This window comes from Ylistrum balloti, unplaced genomic scaffold (assembly GCF_031769215.1).
Source record: "Ylistrum balloti isolate Yb309-2 unplaced genomic scaffold, AGI_CSIRO_Ybal_v1 Utg369608, whole genome shotgun sequence".
NCBI classification, from domain to species: domain Eukaryota; kingdom Metazoa; phylum Mollusca; class Bivalvia; order Pectinida; family Pectinidae; genus Ylistrum; species Ylistrum balloti.
This window is the reverse complement of record NW_026781885.1, coordinates 122,264-146,027: the sequence shown is the minus strand read 5'-3', so window position 1 is coordinate 146,027 and position 23,764 is coordinate 122,264. Positions and strand designations below refer to the sequence as shown.

The 23,764-nt window shown below is 37.2% G+C and overlaps 1 protein-coding gene across 1 annotated transcript; it reads right to left on the bottom strand.

The window, feature by feature from the left end:
- Positions 1-509: 509 nt before the first annotated feature.
- LOC132546790 (ionotropic receptor 25a-like) lies at positions 510-19,975 on the bottom strand. Its single transcript, XM_060210510.1, is given in 16 exon segments — positions 510-566; positions 568-958; positions 1,273-1,405; positions 2,362-2,546; positions 2,976-3,225; positions 3,548-3,890; positions 6,447-6,635; positions 8,056-8,154; positions 10,119-10,238; positions 10,503-10,670; positions 11,216-11,362; positions 13,715-13,768; positions 14,392-14,567; positions 15,110-15,373; positions 15,756-15,893; positions 19,876-19,975. Coding segments are annotated over 16 exon segments (2,814 nt in total).
- Between the last annotated feature and the right edge of the window lie 3,789 nt (positions 19,976-23,764).

Sequence of the window (23,764 nt, the reverse complement as noted above, 5' to 3'; positions counted from 1 at the left end):
AAACGGTCCAAATCTGTATCCTGTTAAAACGGTCCAAATCTGTATCCTGTCAAAACGGTCCAAATCTGTATCCTGTCAATTCGGCCCTAATCTGTATCCTGTCAAAACTGTCTGAATACATATCCTGTTAGAGCGGTCTTAATCCATACTCTGTCAAAACGGCCCTGATCTGTATCCTATCAATACGGCCCTAATCCTATCCTTTCAGATCGGTCCCAACCCGTATCCTGTTAGAGCGGCCTTCCATATCCTGTCACCATTAATGACATCTAGAATTCGTTGTCAGTTGATGATGGCATCCTGATGTTAGATAATTATGCTACTAAAACGTAGTTCATTTTCATCATACAGGCACGTGACTGTCTCATTTTGTCTACTTTATCTTCAGCAAAAACCGGAAATATATACGTAAAGTGCGAGAGAAAACGTTTTCGATTCTAGTGTAATTCACTCAGTGTTAAAATATATTCCATCGTCTCTTTTTTCTCTGTTATTAAAGTGTCAACATATTACAAAACCTTACATTCTCTCGGCAAAATACGTTGAATTACCATTTGTTTCACTTTTCATGTAGTCTAATGTAATGTCGGGCCAGATTGAGGTGTCGCCATTGGAGATAGTTGTTGTCAACGACCCATTGGACGTATTGTTCCGAGTGACCGAGGACGAGCCGTTCACACCGTTCGTGACCAACTCAGCACGTGACTGCTTCTTAGCAACGCCATAACGCTTGGCTTCAAGTTTCGGCTTGTATCGGTACAAATAGAATTCGAACGCCAAACAGATGAGTGCGAGGCCTGTTCCCACGGCGATCACGAGGAATACTCCGCCTATATTCTTAATGCTGATACCTTCACTCTCGTCTTCAATATTTGGACACTCGATCTTTTCGGGATTGTCCGTCCACCATCGAGCCTTTAGCATTTCCAGGAACCGTTCATTCAATAATTGTAAAATTCTGAAATAATGGACGCGACGAAAGTAGACAAAATTAGAAAGGAAATTATTAGAAGGTTTTTAAAAAAGACGAAAACAATTTATGAAACTTATCGTAATTAACGTGCTAAAAAACAAAAGTGCCAACTAATTAGAAATATACTCTGATTAATGCCATCAAGTTTAAATTAGAAGAGTGTAAATATATATACTAAACCCACGCTTCCTCGAACTCGCATCTCTCGATAACCTCATATTCATTGAACTATATATAAGAACATGCTTCTCATAAATTATTACATTCGTACTGCCCACAGGGAATAGATATGTACTTACGCGTTACTGATCTCGCTTCTGAGAGGCGAACCATCCTGTACGGCAAAGGCAAAGGGTTTCCGACTAAACTCCTCCCCTACCGCTTCTACCTCACAATTTGTCAAGGTCTGGTACTTGTTTTCTGCCGCGTCACCTTGTAAATGCAATGTATACTCATGAAAATGAAATACTGTGTAACATAATAAGGACGATATATGATATATTCAGACAGAAAGGTAATTTCCTATAAATAAATACAAAACATAGTTATACGACAGTTTAAAAGCTTGTCAATATCACAACAATATTCATGTCTAAAGATGTTCCGAAAGTCGTCAGAAACAATGTCCTAATCCAAAGACCACAACAATATTCCTGTCTAAAGATGTTCCGAAAGTCGTCAGAAACAATGTCCTAATCCAAAGACCACAACAATATTCCTGTCTAAAGATGTTCCGAAAGTCGTCAGAAACAATGTCCTAATCCAAAGACCACAACAATATTCCTGTCTAAAGATGTTCCGAAAGTCGTCAGAAACAATGTCCTAATCCAAAGACCACAACAATATTCCTGTCTAAAGATGTTCCGAAAGTCGTCAGAAACAATGTCCTAATCCAAAGACCACAACAATATTCCTGTCTAAAGATGTTCCGAAAGTCGTCAGAAACAATGTCCTAATCCAAAGACCACAACAATATTCCTGTCTAAAGATGTTCCGAAAGTCGTCAGAAACAATGTCCTAATCCAAAGACCACAACAATATTCCTGTCTAAAGATGTTCCGAAAGTCGTCAGAAACAATGTCCTAATCCAAAGACCACAACAATATTCCTGTCTAAAGATGTTCCGAAAGTCGTCAGAAACAATGTCCTAATCCAAAGACCACAACAAAAAATAATGTTTTAATTGGACTATGGGATTTTAGAATTAATTAGAATGTTCCTTTATGGATCAAATACATAGAAATCGTGTAAATGCCGACCACGAAACGAATATGTATTTACCAAATTAACTATTGTCACTAACCAACTAGCCAATCAAATATTCAAACTGGTACTTTTAGTTATCAAATATGAATTGTATTATCAGTATCACTGATAGATCGTTGTACCGATGTAAGCATATTCGCCAGTCATCACTTGGTCTATCGAGCCCTCTAGGGTGTCGGAGAAGCCGTGTCCCTTCATTGTCTCCCACAGTTTGGTGTACTTATTACTGACGGGATAGTCCCACACTGCCAGCTTGGCGCGCTCCACTGCATCTAGACTGTCGTTCAGGCTCATCTGCTTCCATATACTTAATACACAAATATACCCAATAGAACTTGGTAAGAGTAATGTTACAGATAATTGCATATAACGTATTGTGATTTCTTATGAAAAATTCGATGTAAATGTTTCGTATTTCTATATCAAGTAAGAATGCTTGTCGATGATTCTTGACAAATAATCCCATATTTATTTTCAGAACCCTTTCCATATTCAAATATTGCCAAATGAAAACACGTGGGCATTAAGATACTCAGGAAGTATTCTACAATGTATACTACAGTACATAAAATTATGGAGCAACAAGTTGTAACTAGTGTAAGTGACATGAGATAAGCTGCATAGTTCAAAATTTTGTTTGGGTATCAGTTTCAATACAAGAACATCTTAAACTTTTATCTTACTGCATGTCATGTACGACAAGCCATCTTTTAAGAGTTAATGACACCAATCTCACCTATAGAAACGTTCCTCGATTTCTGCCATCCGTTTGAAATAAACCATAGCAGCACTTCCGTTCCGTGGTCCGTACTTGACCTTGTATTGGGCAGAAAGATCGTCCAGGGATTTGATCAAAGTCTCCATCCGAGATACCGTTAAATGTGCCGCGAGGTTGGCAGTGTAAGTGGCAATGATGATGAACCCAAACAGCCACCAGGTGGCAGCTATCAGTCGTCCTGACAACGCACGAGGAGCCTCTCCACCACCTTATAATATTAAATTTAAGTTTGAAGGGGAAAAAGTCGCCATTTTATATCTGGATCTCCATAAGCAACCTAGTGAATATGATTGAAGTAAAAATTATTTGTGGAAAAAAAATAGAAAAAAAGACAGGAGGTTATCTCTACTATTTTGATGTCTTAAAAGGACGGCGTTGAATTCTTCCTGTTTACTGTCAATATCGTAGCAATGTTAATATGTAATTACAAGTAAACAGTTATACCTTGTATTAATAACATAAATGAACAACACAGTAATTGAACATATCGTTAAATATAAACACAACTGTGAATCAGAGTTGTGCCTTACCTTGTGGTGTCAAGGACATCATACAAAACCAAACTCCTTCTTTCAGCGTAAAAATGCGAGGCTCCGGGCCATGTCCTTTCCAAAGCTTTAAATTGTTCTGGTAACTGAATGGACTGAGTTTGTCAAATGCACACAGGAGTACACTGAATAAGAAATAAGCTGCAATGATACAAAGCCATACTTTGGGATGAAGTACAATAAGGAATTTGAACAGGAAGTATTCAAACTTCGGTTTTTTCATTAGAATGGTCAATCCCACCAGGTCGTAATAGGGAACTGTGAAGTCCACTACATTTTCTCTCTCAGCCATAACTGATATAGGTCCTACAGCTATATCGGCTTTCTGTGAAAAAAAATGTCATCGTTAGAACAGAATAGAATCAGAAGCTGCTGATTTGGTGTACAACCGATAAATCAATCTCAGTCACCTCATATTCTCTCCGTACAGAACTTGTGTAATGTTATTCTTTCTCGATCAAAATTCGTTAGTTTAATTCTCGCCAAGAAATCTAACGAAAAAAAGAAAATAAGCTTACGGTATAATGCGACAGCACTGACGACTTGTGTTAAAAATGTTTCGAATAATTCCGTTCATAGATGCAGAGATTTTGGACTCTAGTTTGGAAATTTTGGACTCTAGTTTGGAGATTTTGGACTCTAGTTTGGAGATTTTGGACTCTAGTTTGAAGATTTTGGACTCTAGTTTGAAGATTTTGGACTCTAGTTTGGAGATTTTGGACTCTAGTTTGGAGATTTTGGACTCTAGTTTGGAGATTTCGGACTCTACTTTGAAGATTTTGGACTCTAGTTTGGAGATTTCGGACTCTACTTTGAAGATTTTGGACTCTAGTTTGGAAGTTTCGGACTCTACTTTGAAGATTTTGGACTCTAGTTTGGAGATTGCGGACTCTAGTTTGGAAGTTTCGGACTCTAGTTTGGAGATTTTGGACTCTAGTTTGGAGATTTCCGACTCTAGTTTGAAGATTTTGGACTCTAGTTTGGAAGTTTCGGACTCTAGTTTGGAGATTTCGGACTCTACTTTGAAGATTTTGGACTCTAGTTTGGAAGTTTCGGACTCTAGTTTGGAGATTGCGGACTCTAGTTTGGAGATTTCCGACTCTAGTTTGGAGATTGCGCACTCTAGTTTGGAGATTGCGGACTCTACTTTGAAGATTTCGGACACTACTTTGAAGATTTTGGACTCTAGTTTGGAGATTTCGGACTCTACTTTGAAAATTTTGGACTCTAGTTTGGAAGTTTCGGACTCTAGTTTGGAGATTTCCGACTCTAGTTTGGAGATTGCGGACTCTAGTTTGGAGATTTCCGACTCTAGTTTGGAGATTGCGGACTCTAGTTTGGAGATTGCGGACTCTAGTTTGGAGATTTCCGACTCTAGTTTGGAGATTGCGGACTCTAGTTTGGAGATTGCGGACTCTAGTTTGGAGATTTCCGACTCTAGTTTGGAGATTGCGGACTCTAGTTTGGAGATTGCGGACTCTACTTTGAAGATTTTGGACTCTAGTTTGGAGATTTCGGACTCTACTTTGAAGATTTTGGACTCTAGTTTGGAAGTTTCGGACTCTAGTTTGGAGATTGCGGACTCTAGTTTGTCGATTTCCGACTCTACCTGTTAAACATGTTCACAATTTCTCAGTTTTGACTCCACCTTCTGGGTGAAATTGTAGTATCTGAATTTTAACTCTACGTTATAGCTAAGTTACTTGCGTTCATAGCCTCTGATATTTTGTTTACAAAGTCGAGTTCACAGTTCATAGTTTTGACATTACTTTTTGGTTGAGTTCGTAGTTTTTGAAATTTGAACAATATACCATTCCAGGAGTTTGGACTCTACCTATTTATTGTGTGTATACTTTTTGGTGGAGTTCGTAGTTTTTGAAATTTGAACAATATACCATTCCAGGAGTTTGGACTCTACCTATTTATTGTGTGTATACTTTTTGGTGGAGTTCGTAGTTTTTGAGTTTTGAACAATACCATTCCAGGAGTTTGGACTCTACCTATTTATTGTGTGTATACTTTTTGGTGGAGTTCGTAGTTTTTGAGTTTTGAACAATACCATTCCAGGAGTTTGGACTCTACCTATTTATTGTGTGTATACTTTTTGGTGGAGTTCGTAGTTTTTGAGTTTTGAACAATACCATTCCAGGAGTTTGGACTCTACCTATTTATTGTGTGTATACTTTTTGGTGGAGTTAGTAGTTTTTGAGTTTTGAACAATATACCATTCCAGGAGTTTGGACTCTACCTATTTATTGTGTGTATACTTTTTGGTGGAGTTCGTAGTTTTTGAGTTTTGAACAATACCATTCCAGGAGTTTGGACTCTACCTATTTATTGTGTGTATACTTTTTGGTGGAGTTCGTAGTTTTTGAGTTTTGAACAATACCATTCCAGGAGTTTGGACTCTACCTATTTATTGTGTGTATACTTTTTGGTGGAGTTCGTAGTTTTTGAGTTTTGAACAATACCATTCCAGGAGTTTGGACTCTACCTATTTATTGTGTGTATACTTTTTGGTGGAGTTAGTAGTTTTTGAGATTTGAACAATACCATTCCAGGAGTATGGACTCTACCTATTTATTGTGTGTATACCTTTTGGTGGAGTTCGTGCTCTCCGATATTTCGTTTCTATCTGTTAATAATGGTCTTAGTTTCTGAGATGTAAATCTTACTTTTGTGATGGAGTTTCTGAGATTTTGACCCTTCCTTATCGGATGCGTTCGTTGATTTTAACCTTTAGTCGTTTGGACAACTTCTTTATAGTTTTTGAGATTTGGAACCAACAGTTTGGTTGAGTTCGTACTTTCAGCAATTTTGATTCTTTTGAATGGAGGAATTTAATGGACGAGTTTGTGGTTTCCAACAATTGGACTTTTACCTTCTGGATGAGTTCGTTTATGACACCATTCCAGGTGCCGTCGTCAGCCATAGCCCCTATTAGTCCGTCGGGAGCCTCGTAGATATGGTAGTCGAAGCCCACGATCTTGGCGATCCTGTTGAGCAGGTCGAGGCAATAGCCTGTGTATTTAGTTTCATTGTTGTTGCTCTCGTACACAAACGGCGGGTACTGCAGGGAAATCCAATTCAGATACAGGTGTTATATATTTATAGAAAACAGATTAAAATTGTTGGGAACTTTTGTAAAACTGGTACAATGTGTTATGGTACACTGAGGGAGATGTTTATCTTAGTGTAAACAGTGATGGAAAGCTTCTTTTTTGTGAGCTTTCGGAAAGTTTCTTTTATGCTGCTGACGATGTTTCAACCATAAATATACATACTAAACAGCAGGAAGACACCAGAAAAGAATACAACGAAGTAATCATCTCAGACCATGCCAATATTTACATCATAAACTGGGAGGAAGGAGCACTGATGAACAGCGACGAGGGGGCGGGACACCAACAGAGTCACCGTTGAGACACAATTTTAACAAGTAATAAGAGAGGAAATGGATGAAATATCGAATATTTTTCAGACGGCCAGAAGTATAAGAGTGTTAATAGAACGAAAATGATTCCTGGCAAATTTGTCATCTGGCTTTCTCCCATTTATTTCGTTCTGAATATTATGGTACATTTTTGTTCACGTCGAAAAATATGAAGTGAATCTACGGATAATCAATATTGAGCGATGACTATCATATATCTTATATATCAGTAATTTGACTCATCAACCAAATAGATCATATTCTATTAGCTGAGTTATCATATTTCTCGTAAAACTCAACAAGTCTAAGGCATTGAGACGGAGTGGAATATCTCTCCTCCGGCTACATCACTACTTATTCACAAAGAGTGTTTGTCTATAACTGTTTTAATAGTATCCAATAACTTGTCACATACGATATATAGTTCGAGTGTGGGAGATTGCGGGAATGGGATAAGTTATCAAAATATAATGCAAGGTATCACAGTCAGTTCGGTAGTATCACTGACGAGGCCCGGAAATACGTTTAGAGGTTAAGAGTTATTTCTGACCCAGTTTGGGCCAAATTTGGTGTTGGTCATCCTTAAGTAAATGGATTCTACTTTATAAAAACGGATGGTTTGTCTCCCTTGGGCTGTGGGTTCGGAATCAATATGCAATGCCAAAGTCTATAAATCATTCATTCAATACAGAGAATGACACCACATTGTTCATCATCAAGCGAATTAACTAAAGGTCCTGGAGTGTCTGGAGCAGAATGACAAGGCAAAATATTGGCAACAGTAGAAATACAAATTTGACGCTGTTCTCCAAATTATGTATTGCTGATAGAGATGGATAGCAAGATGCAGAAACAGACCATGGGCTGCTTTGCTATTATGCAGGCTGCACGGACCTCGTGTTTGGATGTAGATACCTCTGTAAGCGAGGACCACAGAGGAAGCAGTACTTTTGATGTACCAATATACTTACTATGATGATATATCCGACAAAGTATCTCAACATCCGATTTTTCTGTCATGATAGAAGTTGATATAGAATATATACATAACATTTACCTTCCCGGCGATAACAACACTGAGTGTCATCTTGGTTTGACTCTCTATAAGGGACTTGACATTCAGCACCAAGCCGTTAGCCTCTGTCCAGTTACCAAGCTGTAAAAGATTATTTCACTATCAAGAGACTTGACCTTCAGCATCCTAATGTTTAATCTTTGCCAAGTTACCAAGCTGTAAAAATAGATACACTATCAGAGACTTGACCTTCAGCACCAAGCCGTTAGCCTCTGTCCAGTTACCAAGCTGTAAAAGATTATTTCACTATCAATAGACTTGACCTTCAGCATCCTAATGTTTAGCCTCTGTCCAGCTACCAAGCTGTAAAAATAGATACACTATCAGAGCTTGACCTTCAGCATCCTGACGTTTAGTCTCTGTCCAGCTACCAAGCTGTAAAAATAGATACACTATCAGAGACTTGACCTTCAGCATCCTGACGTTTAGTCTCTGTCCAGCTACCAAGCTGTAAAAATAGATACACTATCAGAGCTTGACCTTCATTCAGCATCCTAATGTTTAGTCTCTGTCCAGTTACCAAGTTGTTAATATTTATTTCATTATCAGAGACTTGACCTTCAGCACCAAGCCGTTAGCCTCTGTCCAGTTACCAAGCTGTAAAAGATTATTTCATTAGCAAAGACTTGACCTTCAGCACCAAGCCGTTAGCCTCTGTCCAGTTACCAAGCTGTAAAAGATTATTTCACTATCAAGAGACTTGACCTTCAGCATCCTAATGTTTAATCTTTGCCAAGTTACCAAGCTGTAAAAATAGATACACTATCAGAGACTTGACCTTCAGCACCAAGCCGTTAGCCTCTGTCCAGTTACCAAGCTGTAAAAGATTATTTCACTATCAATAGACTTGACCTTCAGCATCCTAATGTTTAGCCTCTGTCCAGCTACCAAGCTGTAAAAATAGATACACTATCAGAGACTTGACCTTCAGCATCCTGACGTTTAGTCTCTGTCCAGCTACCAAGCTGTAAAAATAGATACACTATCAGAGCTTGACCTTCATTCAGCATCCTAATGTTTAGTCTCTGTCCAGTTACCAAGTTGTTAATATTTATTTCACTATCAGAGACTTGACCTTCAGCACCAAGCCGTTAGCCTCTGTCCAGTTACCAAGCTGTAAAAGATTATTTCATTAGCAAAGACTTGACCTTCAGCACCAAGCCGTTAGCCTCTGTCCAGTTACCAAGCTGTAAAAGATTATTTCACTAGCAAAGACTTAACCTTCAGCATCCTAATGTTTAGTCTCTGTCCAGTTACCAAGTTGTTAATATTTATTTCAATATCAGAGACTTGACCTTCAGCACCAAGCTGTTAGTCTATGCCCAGTTACCAAGCTGTAATATAAAAGTACACTATCAGAGACTTAACTTGCTGCGCCAAGCTGTTAGCCTCTGACCAGTTACCAAGCTGTGATATAAAAGTACACTATCAGAGACTTAACTTGCTGCGCCAAGCTGTTAGCCTCTGACCAGTTACCAAGCTGTGATATAAAAGTACACTATCAGAGACTTAACTTGCTGCGCCAAGCTGTTAGCCTCTGACCAGTTACCAAGCTGTGATATAAAAGTACACTATCAGAGACTTAACTTGCTGCGCCAAGTACTAGCACCAAGACGCTAGTCTCAATCGGGTTGATATGAAGTACATCAGTAATGGCCATACTGACCTCTCATTGCTCATCATAGTTAAAACCAAATAGTGATTGCGGTCATATTTATAAGCATACTTTACAACTTAAATGATTGGTTGAATCCATAACGAAATAACATGTTTAATTTCCTGTTTAAACAATTGTACAAGAATCAACAGAACAATGAGATAATGAACGGTAACATTGGTTTTTATACGAAAATTTTATAAGGACACACATATTTGCTTGCAAATTAAAACTTTATACTCATGTTTGTTTCGAATTCCAGCAAATCTAAGCGATTATATCATTTAAAATGCTAAGAAGACTTAACAAATATCTGAACATTTGTAAATTCTAAAATATTTTTTTTTTTATATGAAATTTTTTATCATTTGTAAGGATTGAATATTACCGGTGTGTTTCCCTGGTTCAGTCCATTCCTGAACGTCTGTCGTTGAAGGTTTAACACTAGTTTCTGTCGTAGTGACCCTTTGGAGAAAGCTATATCTCCATACAATCCCTCTCTAGTCATCTACGGGTATTAAAACACATCTATATAGAATCGGGTTATATACAATTGACAAAAATGTGTTACAAACAGTACACACATACTGTATTTAATTCTATGTTTTGGTTTCATGGTACATGTACATGGTTCAGAAATAAATTAACTGTAGGATACATATAACCTCGTTATCGATTATCTAAATTATTTGAAATTGTATGAGAGACATATCGAGATATATTATCAATAACCAGGTTTAAGAGATATGCCATTTTTCAGATATATGCTTACATCTTTGAAGGCAGCGATTATTTGCTTGCTCTGTCTGTATAGGACGTCTGTCGCATTGGCAATGTCGTAGCAGTTATCTTTTGGTACTGAGACTATTTCAGTAGGCTGTGTCTTCTTCAGTACCTCACCCAGCATTACATGGAAGTCGTAGTAAAATATGTCATCCAACTAGCAAAATAGATTACATAAATATTCAATCTGTCGTCTGACTGACAATGGATACTGTAATACAGAGTTGCTTGTTCCTGAAGCTTTTATAGTGACTGACGAGTAGTTTCCTACCTCCACTGTGCAGTACTGACAATTGTTAAATCGATTAAAAGTCATAGAGTAAATACCCAATGTTTAATATACATATTCTAATGACAGATATCTTGAGATACGTTAATGACACAACTGATCTCTATTACAACTCCTATACAACAAAATAGGCACAAATATGTTATTTATATTCATTGGATATTTTATTGCTTTGTATATATACAGGTATTTACGGAATACATGGTCAATGTCTTAGATATAAGCTGTGACGAGGGTGAAGAAAGACAAAAGTGGCGGGTCTCTGGCGAGCTACTTTTCTCTTTCTGTTCCGAGCCAAAATAGTCAGTTGCAGGATAAAAATTGTTACTGTTTTGTAACACACTTAATGATTTTTACATGGGTGCGCCAATCCAAATGAGGGTTTCGATTAAAACAGTATAGATGAAAGTTACCTGGATGTCAACTGCATAATATGGGTAATTGTTGGGTAATATGTTGCTGATAGCTTGGATATAATCATCCAACTTCTCAAAGCGGTGTTTCCCATTGATTCGTATGACACTGCCTGTTTTACACTTGTGGCAGTTGAGGTTGGAACCCTGTCAAAAGGCAAAAAAGGTGTTAACTTTGACCCATCACATCTAGAAACACAACATACTAGTAATGAGATTTCAATTTCTGGCAAACTGGGGTAGTCCTAGCGGTGTTCTCTTGGAAGCAATTCGTCTGTCAGAAATCGAAAATAAAAATGATTAAGTTAGACGAAGACGTTAGCTGGAGTGTAGTTGCGTGAAAAACAGACATACCCAGTTCACAAAACACTTCTTTGATACTAAAAATATCATAACATAACAAACCCTATCGAACAATATCATCAAACCCTCTACGGTATCCTACATACATCAATAACATTATACATTAACCAGTGGTATGGTTTAAATGAGTCGACAGAAGGTTACCAAGGACTCTTAGGTCTGTATGGTCTTCTGGCAATAAAGTATCCACTAAGCACTACGGTAACAAAATACCAGCGGAAAGACAACTGACAATTATATTGCTGATAACAGGGAGAGGAAACAACATTTTAAATATAAGGTGTTATCGAAATAATTACGAACCGCTAATGATCAGTATGCTGTCTGCACCCTACCCCAACCCACCCCTTCTAAAAAATAACATAAAAACTACAACAAAATCAATGAGACAACTGATTAAGGGATACCTACAGCTGATTGCGATCACAGATAAAATTGTGATTTATTTGTAAGGTAGGTCACTTGATATGGGCTCAATTCGTTCAACTTCATATTTTTTAGTTTCTACTCGGATTACAAAGGGTTTACTTTATTGTTATTTCCTGCACGAGTCGCAAAGTCTGTACCGGACTCTCTATGTCATGATTTTTCCTTGAATGTTTACCGTTTTTATACTTCAGTAATCAGTCATTTTTCACCTGATATTTTTGTGTAACATGAGCCAGCACGCTGTGATATTACTTCACGTGGTAAACAAAGCCAGCACAGATGTGGCAGGTCAATGATACATCTCTGTGTTATTTATTATACCTGTAGTGTTAAACAGAAACCCCCACCTTGTGTAAATACACACGATTTACAAACAATTAATCAATATCGACTGATTTCTTTTAACTTAAGATATAACCTCTTATCACATGCAATTTAGTGTCAATTATCGATACGATATATGCCTGGAATGTTTTAAGGTATGGTACCAATCACACATCACATATTATAACCAGGTCGAACAGATTGATTTTAACAATAGTTTCCAGTCTACCCGACATTGATTACCCTACCCTGACTGCCGTTATATTGACTGTCCTAGCCACTGTTCACAATACACTAGTACAATACAGCCTACACTCTATGACCGACCAGTGGCAGCGAATAGCAGTGCACGCATTATATTAATTAAAACACACGGCAATCATAAATAACTTCAGATTTCAGGAAACAGCTGAATCAATAAGAGCGGTCTCTCACGGTTGTCACGCTGTTACCAGTGATAACTCATTGAAAACTCTCAATAGATTTAAGCCTACATTTTTACCCATGATTTGAAAAAAATGTTAATTAAAATTTCATTTTGAAATAGTTTGGAGTAAACATTAACGAGAGATGGTGATATTTAAATCCATCGGTGTGCTACAAATGTTTTCAAATACGAAATATATTATAAAAGTGGCTGAATTATATGATGGCGAAAGAAAATAATATAATGGCTTAAAATAATGTCAATATGAAGTAATAAATCATTTATCTGTGTAATCATACCATATATCATATCTGAACAGATGTGATATTTCAAACATTGCTGAAACCACATAGCAATCTTAAAATCAAATCTTAACATGGATAAACGGAATAATATATAAGTGAAATAAAATCATACAAAAGATAAAATCGTAAAGCGTAATCATACATCTCGTTTCCCGCTTTGTAAATAAATTATGTATATAATATGATTATAAGTATTCTGCAAAAATACACTTCAATTTGTACACCTGAGTTGAGTGGGATGTTGTGGTTTACGAAGGTAACGTATATATTATCAAGATTCTTGTTTAGTGCATGACAAACCATCAGTAACACAGTGTTCTGTGGCATTTGGTGATATAGTACATATTTTTTCTTCCTATTCCATAAGCATTAATAAGATAGAGAAAGATACAGAACTTATCTACAAAGGTCTATAAAATATAAGTAATATACATGTAATGCGATGTAAAAGTGAAAGGAATATGCTATACACATGAAAAAAGCAGTAACCTGATAGCAGAAGACAAATGCTACACAAGGGTATGCTACACAGAAATATAGATACAAATGGCATGTCGCTGATGTAGCAGCAAAATACCTATCAGAGATGCATGAAAAACGAAAAGAGAAAATAGAAAATAAATATGATAGAGGGAATGCAAAAAGTCATACCTTACTTAGGACGAACCAGTTATACTTCTCCTCGAACATATTCAGGGAGTGTACCTGGAATATAGAGGTCATACGAGGATAATTTGGATGTCATAGTGGGTACGGTATTTTATTGCTTTCACCTATTACCTAAGTGATCTGTGTTCGATTCAATTTTGAGACGTGTTCAACTTTGGTGTTACCTGGCTGATTACTTTAGTCTTTCTCAGATTTTCAACTACATGAAGAACCCTTAGCTCGAAATCATTTTTCCATAATTATTAGTTCAGAGGTACTAAAATAGCTTGCCCGTCCTACATTGTATGAAATTTACATCGTACTTTATTGAAAAAGATTTATTAGTGAGCTGAAAGTTGTGTACATTCTGTTTCGGACAAATTTTGTTTAGTTTAAGTCAATAGCATATCAACAATTTTCGAATTAGATTTATTCAGACAGTAATCAAATATTCACTTTTCTCAACATGTCTTTCCCGTACAAATCTGTTTTGGTTAAGGTTAGTTCCAAAATTTGTTCTTCTTTAACAGATTATAAAGCTTAGTATTTCCAATCGATGGTTCAAATTGAATTTAAAAGTTTGGATAATTTAACAGCATATTTTTTCTATCCTATCTTTTAAAATGATAGCTGTTTTGAAAATTCCATATAGAAAAAATACGTTAAATGTATTCCATTACCGTCCCTAGCAGTGAAGTGATCGTTGTGGAATTACTAAGCACAAAGAAGACTTTGATTTCGAGGTCTTTGAGGCGCTTAAGTTGTGAAGCCAATGCTTCTTCGTCTGGTGAAATCTCCTGATACAGATGCTGAGTGGGAACTCCTGTCAAAATCCTCTTCGGAATTACGTGGAGATCTGTTATAGAAGTATCAATAACAATATAATTTGAAGTATACTTTGGGGCAGCAATGTCTAAATCATAGAGAAAGGGGTTTATGTATCTGTCCATTACTGAATATTGATATGAAACACAAGGAAATCCATCAACCCAGGTTGTCCCTTCAATTGAAACAAGATATCTGCATTACTGCAGTCCATAGCGACATTGATCACTGCTCTACCCCAACATTGCTAAAGAGAAATGCAATACGCTCAGCTAATCAAAAATTGATATTGAATACAGTTATCTGTTGTGCTAATGTGTTGTTTGTAAATGTACATTCAGGTATTCATTGCTACTAAGTAGAGCATGTCATTCTCGTATATATTACGCACGTCACAAACACGACTTGTATATCAAAAATACAAAACAGGTTTGAATTTTTAACGTGCTTTGTAGTTTAGTGTATATTGATTGTTGAATTGAAAGCTAAGCAGCTGTTGTCAGCCGTGCTTCAACGCTTAAGATCTATATCATGTATAGGATTTTCATTTTGCAGTTGGGATGAGAAAATTACCGAAAGATTCGTCATACAAAATGGCGACTTTAGTTAGATTTTCATGCTGAACAATGTCTGGTATGATGTGAAACATGGCCGAACCAGGCGGTTCTACGGGCAGGTGTAGTTCCGGATGAAAGTCTACAGGAAGCAAAGTTGACTGGTCCACTAGAGTGAAGTAGGCCATTCCGAGTGTGCGTGCGAATGACCGGATCAGAGGTCCCACGGCTGGAGCAGTGGCGTCAAGCATAGCCATTCCACCTCCACTCATCTCTGTACACACTGTGACATAAAATATGCCATCAAGATTGTGATATAAATAAATAAACAGACCCATATATTGCTTCTCAACTGTCTCCACTCACAGTTCTCAACTCAGTTTAGCGATTTCACTCTTTTGCCTGACAGAACTGTAGACTTACAGGTATGACGAGTTATTAATACATAAAATTTAATCGGATATCAACAGACAGAAAATTTGTTTATGAATATCAACCACTGTAGAATTAATGAAGAGCGGAAATACGATTTTTAAAGAGGAATGTACATGGATTATAACTGGTATTATATATAGATATAAATGAGCTTAGGTGGTTATGAAATAGGACTCATTATATACTCTATCGATCGCTAATTGATCTTGTTTCATTTAAAGACTGCTTACCTCGGTCGAGCGTATCTATGGAATTATCGTCATAGGCTTGAATCATGGTGACGTCATACTGTGGGTTCGACAAGGGGATCTTGGTATTCAGAGCTGAATAGACAACTTTACTGTTCTTGTCTTTGTCGATGACCGCCACTAAACATAACGATAGTTTTACTTTAACATGATTACAAAACAACATGGAATGCAATTACGAACGATGTAAAGGATTAAGTATAAAATCAAAATAGGTTTTCTCTCATTATCACCTTTTAAGGAATGACAAGTGACTGTGTCATATAGAAGCTGGTATAGATTCAATAATAAAGAAAAACAAGCATAAAGCTTGATAATGCCTTTTGATGGCTTTGTTTTCATAGATTTTCCTCGGCCAATTTCGCCGGTATGAGTAAGTAGATGTGTAATGTGTCCCTTTCATTGAAAGTCATCACCGATTCATGAGTAACAGTGAATATTCACATGTGCTACTTCTATCACCTTGGGCATTATATCTGTTGACAACACAGCTATGGACTGTAACAAAAAGTGTTTTAGTAGAAGAGTCTTTGTTTAAGATTTTGCCTATGAAATGAATAAAAAATATCTTGCATTTTTTTGCTTTACCTGGTCGAGTAAGCAGCTTGATAACAGTCTATAATGGAAAATAAACGGAACTCAGTAATTAGTGTTCTGTATCGATTTCCCGTATCATTGGTCCCTGATTACAGATCGTGATGTCCTCATCAAAGTCAGGTCCATTAGTGTAATCTAGTAAAAACTACTCGTGTCAGATCTAAAATGCACTTGATTATATCTCTAAATACAAAGCATCTAGGATTCGATATTGAAAGACTCCGCCATTAATTAATTGATAACCTTATCACAGACGCAAAAAAGACTTAATGGATATGAATTCATGTTTTGAAAATGTTTTCCTCTCTCGTGCTGTTTTTAAATTGTTGCTTGCAGATAATGCAAGGAATAAAATTATGTCATAATGTATAATAGCGATTAGCAAATGTGCAGTGCGGTATAATAACCATCACTGGTTAATGGTTTGTGATAATAAAGGTTTTCTGGAGTCATGTAATAAGGGTCACTGTATTCTCCATCGGTAATATCGCATTACTTTGTGTAAGAATCATGACAATATCTTAAACAACTTAGCAGTCCATAACTTCCTACTTCGCAAAAGACTACCAAGCTGTTTAGAAAATTGTATAAAATACACAAAAGTTCCATATAAAATACCGAAATAATGAATTAGATTTTAGACTCATTGACCACCTTCAGTGGTCAGCTCAAGCCAAGGATAGACCTGGCGACATATCGGCAGATCCGTATTTCCCATGAACATGTTTTTGTTGGTTCATAATTTACTTTAAATTACAGAAAAATCTTGCTTTTGTGTTGCATTGTTAGTTCTTAGCATTACGTATGATAAGGACAATATGTCATTCGTTATTGATAAGATTAACATGTTAAATATCAGCATTTTTCTTTACAAATTCATTCACTCTGAAAACTAGTCGCTGCTCGGGTATGCAAAATTTCTTTATAATGGAGATTAAAAAAAGATATCTTATCTTTTATATAAATATAATCATAATCAGATTTCTAAAGATAATAATTATTATAAGTTCTTTTTTTAGACAGGGTTACATATTTAGACTTTCGTCTAATTTACAATATGGCCCCGTTAAAGACACAGACAAGTAAATACAAGGTACAACAACACACTATATAGTTTACACAACACATGCATAGAAATAGGATACATAGATAACCTGTAATATATCTTCAGATAATACATAACGAGGATAAATGTCAGTTACAGATATACAATATAAAAGTAATATCACAGTTAGAAAACACTGTACAGGAACTAGAAGTAAAGCTAACACTGTACAGCAGCTAGAAGTAAAGCTCACACTGTACAGGAACTAGAAGTAAAGCTAACACTATACAGGAACTAGAAGTAAAGCTAACACTGTACAGCAGCTAGAAGTAAAGCTAACACTGTACAGGAACTAGAAGTAAAGCTAACACTGTACAGCAGCTAGAAGTAAAGCTAACACTGTACAGGAACTAGAAGTAAAGCTAACACTGTACAGCAGCTAGAAGTAAAGCTCACACTGTACAGGAACTAGAAGTAAAGCTAACACTATACAGGAACTAGAAGTAAAGCTAACACTGTAAAGGAACTAGAGCTAAAGCGAACACTGTACAGGAACTAGAAGTAAAGCTAACACTGTGCAGGAACTAGAAGTAAAGCTAACACTGTACAGGAACTAGAGGTTAAGCTAACACTGTACAGGAACTAGAAGTAAAGCTAACACTATACAGGAACTAGAAGTAAAGCTAACGCTATACAGGAACTAGAAGTAAAGCGAACACTGTACAGGAACTAGAAGTAAAGCTAACACTGTACAGCAGCTAGAAGTAAAGCTAACACTGTACGGGAACTAGAAGTAAAGCTAACACTATACAGGAACTAGAAGTAAAGCTAACACTATACAGGAACTAGAAGTAAAGCTAACACTGTACAGCAGCTAGAAGTAAAGCTAACACTATACAGGAACTAGAAGTAAAGCTAACACTGTACAGCAGCTAGAAGTAAAGCTAACACTGTACAGGAACTAGAAGTAAAGCTAACACTGTACAGCAGCTAGAAGTAAAGCTATTACCGAACTTAAGAAAACAAATTTCAATACGAAAGAAACCGTCTTTCATAAATACCAATAAATACCATGATATTTTTGTCCCTGAGTGAAAGCACTGAGTTAATTCAAAACAAAATGTAAAGCATTCTTAACAACGGGAATTTTATCTTAACGTATCAGATTTTAATCTCAGAAGTTTATCCCAAAATAAAACAAAACCAAATTTTACTATGAGAGGGAATGCTTGGGTTTTCAAAATTAAAAATAAAAGTATGTATGAACATGACCTTGTAATTGATTAAACTAGAGGATTCATGAATTGCATTCTGGGAAGTTTATACTTCAGCCCAGCTAATTTATCAATCAGATATTAATACTACGGAACACGGACCGGATAAAAGTTTGACTTTGTATTATAGGTTAAAATTAAATCTGTTTGCTGCTATCATTCTATTTGTATTTGTTAAGCCGTCACATTGCTATTGGTAACATAATGCTTAGAAAATGCTAATCAAAATGAAATATTATACTATGTAAAGTAGAACAGAGGAACTAGTTATAGAAGAAACACATCATCATGTTAACTAGGTCAGATCGTGGGCGTATTATATGGAAACAAAAATCATCACATGATAGGTGTACATCTATTTACTTTACACGTTATGTACATATATATATAGAAACATATATTCTGCTAGCACCAAGTTGAAGTTTAAATGTGACACTTTCTATTTTGTGTAAATAAATAATACCAGAATGTCGAAACTGTTTAATTATTAAAATGATCCTCGAAGACATGTTCGGAAAACTGTATGACGCATATGATACTCAGGGGACAGGACGTCGACAAAAGTGTTTATGATGTGATTACCAACATCAGATATATTAAAAAGATCACTTGAGGATAATTATCTCTATAGCCTGACGGACATATTGTTATATGTTATCAAAAGCTTCGCTAATGTATGCAAACGTAGATAATATCTAGTGGCAAGTGGCAAGTGGCAAGCCAATGACATCGAAAACCATTGGATGTTAAAACAGTTATCTTAACCGATATCTATATGTATTAATATAATCTTTGAGATTTCACAGCCTTTTTTAACAAAACAATGAGTACTAACCAACGCTTGTTGAAAAAAGGTTGCAATCTCTCGAACTAACGCAATCACACAAGGAATTCAATCTCTCGAACTAACGCAATCACACAAGGAATTGGCCATTCAAATATGAACGTGTCTTCTTCGGAAGTTGCTTGACAACCGTTACACGACTGTGGGTCATAATAAGAACGTGTCGTTTCGTTATTAATCTATTATCACACTTGTTGTCTTATGCTCATAAACAATTTGCTCACCTCCGGAGATTTCTTGTTTGTATCATGAACGTTTGAGAACTTTCCTACACGTAAGAGATAAGCAAGCGACGATGACAGACACTAGGTGCTCTAGTTTATCAAGACTAACATTGCTTACCGATCTGTGCCGAGGTCGGAGAGATAGCTTCCGCTATACACATCAGGAAAAGGGCCATTCCAGGTAGGAATGCGAGGTCTGAAGAAACAATCATCCTCATCTTATCAAAGAAACATTCAAACCGTATTAAGTGTTTGTGACCACTGTAACATGTAAAACCATTTCCGCTGGTATAATCACCACATCCATCCAACGACGCACACGGAACACCTGTACCACATTGGATATTGATTCGTGAGTGGTATCTGATGTCAGCGCCAGGTTGGAGCCAGGTATATCAATACTTACAGGTAGCTGCAGCTTCGCGGGGTACGGCAGCAATGTGTACTCGTTATACTCATTTGTAATGAATAAACATTTAATGAAGATACCGCCAATGTCACACCTCCGTATTTATAAATGGATGTATTCGAGAATGATGATGATTGTTGTTACCGACAATAATTAATGGTTGTATCAGGTAGTTCTATCATTACATCTACCATTATTGTTCATATTACTGCGTGTTCCTTAACTCACCACAAGTACTATTTTTGCGTAAGGGGTGTTACATAATGAAATCATTTAAAACTTATTTTCTTTCAAATATAACGTAAACATGTCTACCGAATCTTACTTCCTACTTAAATTCTATGAAACTAGGTGAAATATGAACAAGAGAAAGATTCACAGGTAGACCCTTACAAAAAATTGGACAATAAGACAGGGTGTTCCGAAAGGGTAACCGCCTTCTACAACGACACCTACAATGTAAATCTAGGCAAACACAAGTAGGTTGCATCACCAAAAAAATTAAAGATACATTTATTTGTATCAAAACGCACTTTTTGAATATGAAATTAAAAAGAAAAGTAAAAAATAAAGAAGAATATTTTGACCCACTTTGAACCAATTCTATTCTAGCATGTCATGTATGATTACATAAAAAAATATAATATTCTAAAACAAAGTTAAAGTTCCAATGGCGCTTAAATTCAAAATGTTTCAGTGGATTTAGCAACACTATTAATAGTGAGTGTGTCCTCCACTGGTCCTAAGAACGGCACACATTGGCCCTAATAACGGCATAATGTGGACTTCGATCAGTAATGAAGAAGTGGATTCACCATGCTTGACGAAGAACATCAGCAAGCTACTGTCCGTTGACAGGAAGGCGCGGGCGGTCGGATAAGGTCAGGTGAAAGACTATACCAGTCCATACGCTCGGTAGTTCCTGCTTGACGGTACTTATTCACAAGTCTATCTCTATTCGGTCGAGCATTGCCTTCCACCAGTACAAACACCCACAATAGGCCTTTCAATTGAATAAAGAATTTATTCCAGATATCGTAAACCTGTGATGCTACACAGCCTTCAATCACGTACAAGTCAGTCCCACCACCAAAACTAATAACTGCTCAAACCATATCCGAGACCCCACCGAGACTGTCATGCTCAGTAGTGCAGCAGACAGCATGCCTCTCACTTATCCCACGCCAAACATGCCTCCTGCCATCATGAAAGTCCAAACAAAACCTGGAATCATCCGTACAAAGAATAGGTCGCCACTGCCGCGTCGTCAATTACCATGGTCGGCTGTCCAATGGTTCTGCGCTATACGGTAATGGTGTGAGTCAACCGCGTGCGGAGGATCTGTTAGCAGGTAATCATGGCAGTGAAATAAATGCTTCACTGTGAAGAAATTCTTCTTCCAGTTGCTTGACGGATTTTTTTATTTCACCTAATGGAACTTGCAAACCGATTTCGCCTACTAAGAGTGTTTGGTGTACGATCCTGACGGGCTGTCGTACACTGTGGTCTACCCGATCGAGATATCTCGATGACGTATCCGGTCATCTGGAATCGATTCCTTAATCGAGAAATGGCATTCTGTGACGCATTGAAGTGTACAACCACTGTTCATTGTTATTGTCAGGCTTGCAGTATCCTGCAGACTACTCTGCCAGTTTCCGCAGCTGTCATGTGACGTTTCATGTTTACAAATATTCAAAAACAGGATACAAAATGACAGGGCATTCAGCAGAAACACAAAAGGTGTTGATCGATTCATCGGTCCTCGCAGACTGTTAATAAAACCTTAATTGACAGTTTGGTTAAAACCCTGTGTTACCAAATGTCTTCTCACACGTTCATGTAGGTTGGACATGCAAATTGTTACCAAAAATATTGTGCATAAATTGATGATAAATCAGTGGTAAAGGATCATTAAGCTTAATTTATCTTAATGGCAGAAAGAATTGCATATATTGCGCTGATTCATCTCCCCGTCTAGATTTTGACCTTTCTTTCGATCACTTTGGATTCTCCTTAGTCGCCTCCTAGGCTTCACAATTAAGGCACGTAACATCACTGAGTAGTCATACAAGGATGACACAGCTGTATGATGCAGTTTAATTCATTGTTTGGCATCTCACTGTAAATATGAAAAGGTGCTATTCACTTGTGTGTCTTTTGTACAATCTTTATTACCACTAGCTTTTTATGTCCAGTATAGTAATAATTCAGTATAGGTGTCATGTTCTCATACCTATGCACGAATAAGGTTACCAAGTCGATAAAGAAACGCATGGCAAACTTTGAAGATGATTCTAGGCAAGACGTCGCGTAAATAAAGTAAGAATGAAGATTAATTCATACACTTTGTATCTGGTAAGTGATTTAGGATTGATTAAAGGGAATTGAATAGAACTCTGTACTCTGAAATCGAAATGGACTAATTGTGGGAGCTAGCTAGTCAATACCGGGTATGTCCCCCATTCGCTCTCTCCAGAGCTCTGCTGCTTCTGGGCATGGTGTCCATGAGTGAGTTTATCTTCCTCATTGGGATGTTGTTCCATTTCTCCAAGAGGGCTACTCTCGTTGAACCTGTCTATCCAGCTGGTCCCACAACTGCTCAATAGGGAATAGTTCGGGGCTGTATGGCGGCCAGTCCAGTGGGTGGTTATTGTTGTTAGTGAGAAAGTCGCGACAGATCCTGCTAGAATGTAAGGTTGTTTTGCTGCAATATTGGGGCATGGGGTCCCATGATCACATCTCTTTACCTAGTGGCAGTTAAATTACCCGCTACCACAACCAATGGTGATCTAACTCCATGTGAGATTTCTCCCCACACCGCAACTGATTTGCTGTCGGCAAACGTTTTCCGCAACGTCGGTATACACGACGTCGACCTTCTGCTCCAAACGGGGTGAACTGCGACTCATCAGTAAACAAGACCCGTTGTTTATATGTTCCACTAACAATTATCATATATATTCTTGTGTTGATATTATTGTTATACTCTCCGCTATGGTAACTGAATGCAATATTTACCTGTATACATAATAGGTCATATCTGATAATTGCATTTCGAATTTAAAACAAAAATGAACTTGTCAATACACTTGGGTAGAATCAGGGTACGAGATCAGCCCTGTGTGAGTACACCTAGGTAGGATCAGGGTACGAGATCAGTCCTGTGTGAGTACACCTAGGTAGGATCAGGGTAAGAGATCAGTCCTGTGTGAGTACACCTAGGTATAATCAGGGTGCGAGATCCGTCCTGCGTGAGTACACCTTGGTAGAATCAGGGTTGAGATTAGTCCTGTGTGAGTACACCTAGGTATAATCAGGGTAAGAGATCAGTCATGTGTGAGTACACCTAGGTAGAATCAGGATTGAGATCAGTCCTGTGTGAGTACACCTAGGTAGAATTAGGGTTGAGATTAGTCCTGTGTGAGTACACCTAGGTATAATCAGGGTACGAGATCAGTCCTGTGTGAGTACACCTAGGTAGAATCAAGGTTGAGATTAGTCCTGTGTGAGTACACCTAGGTATAATCAGGGTACGAGTTTAGGCCTATGTGCGTATACCTAGGTATAAATAAGGTAAGAGATTAGGCATATGTTA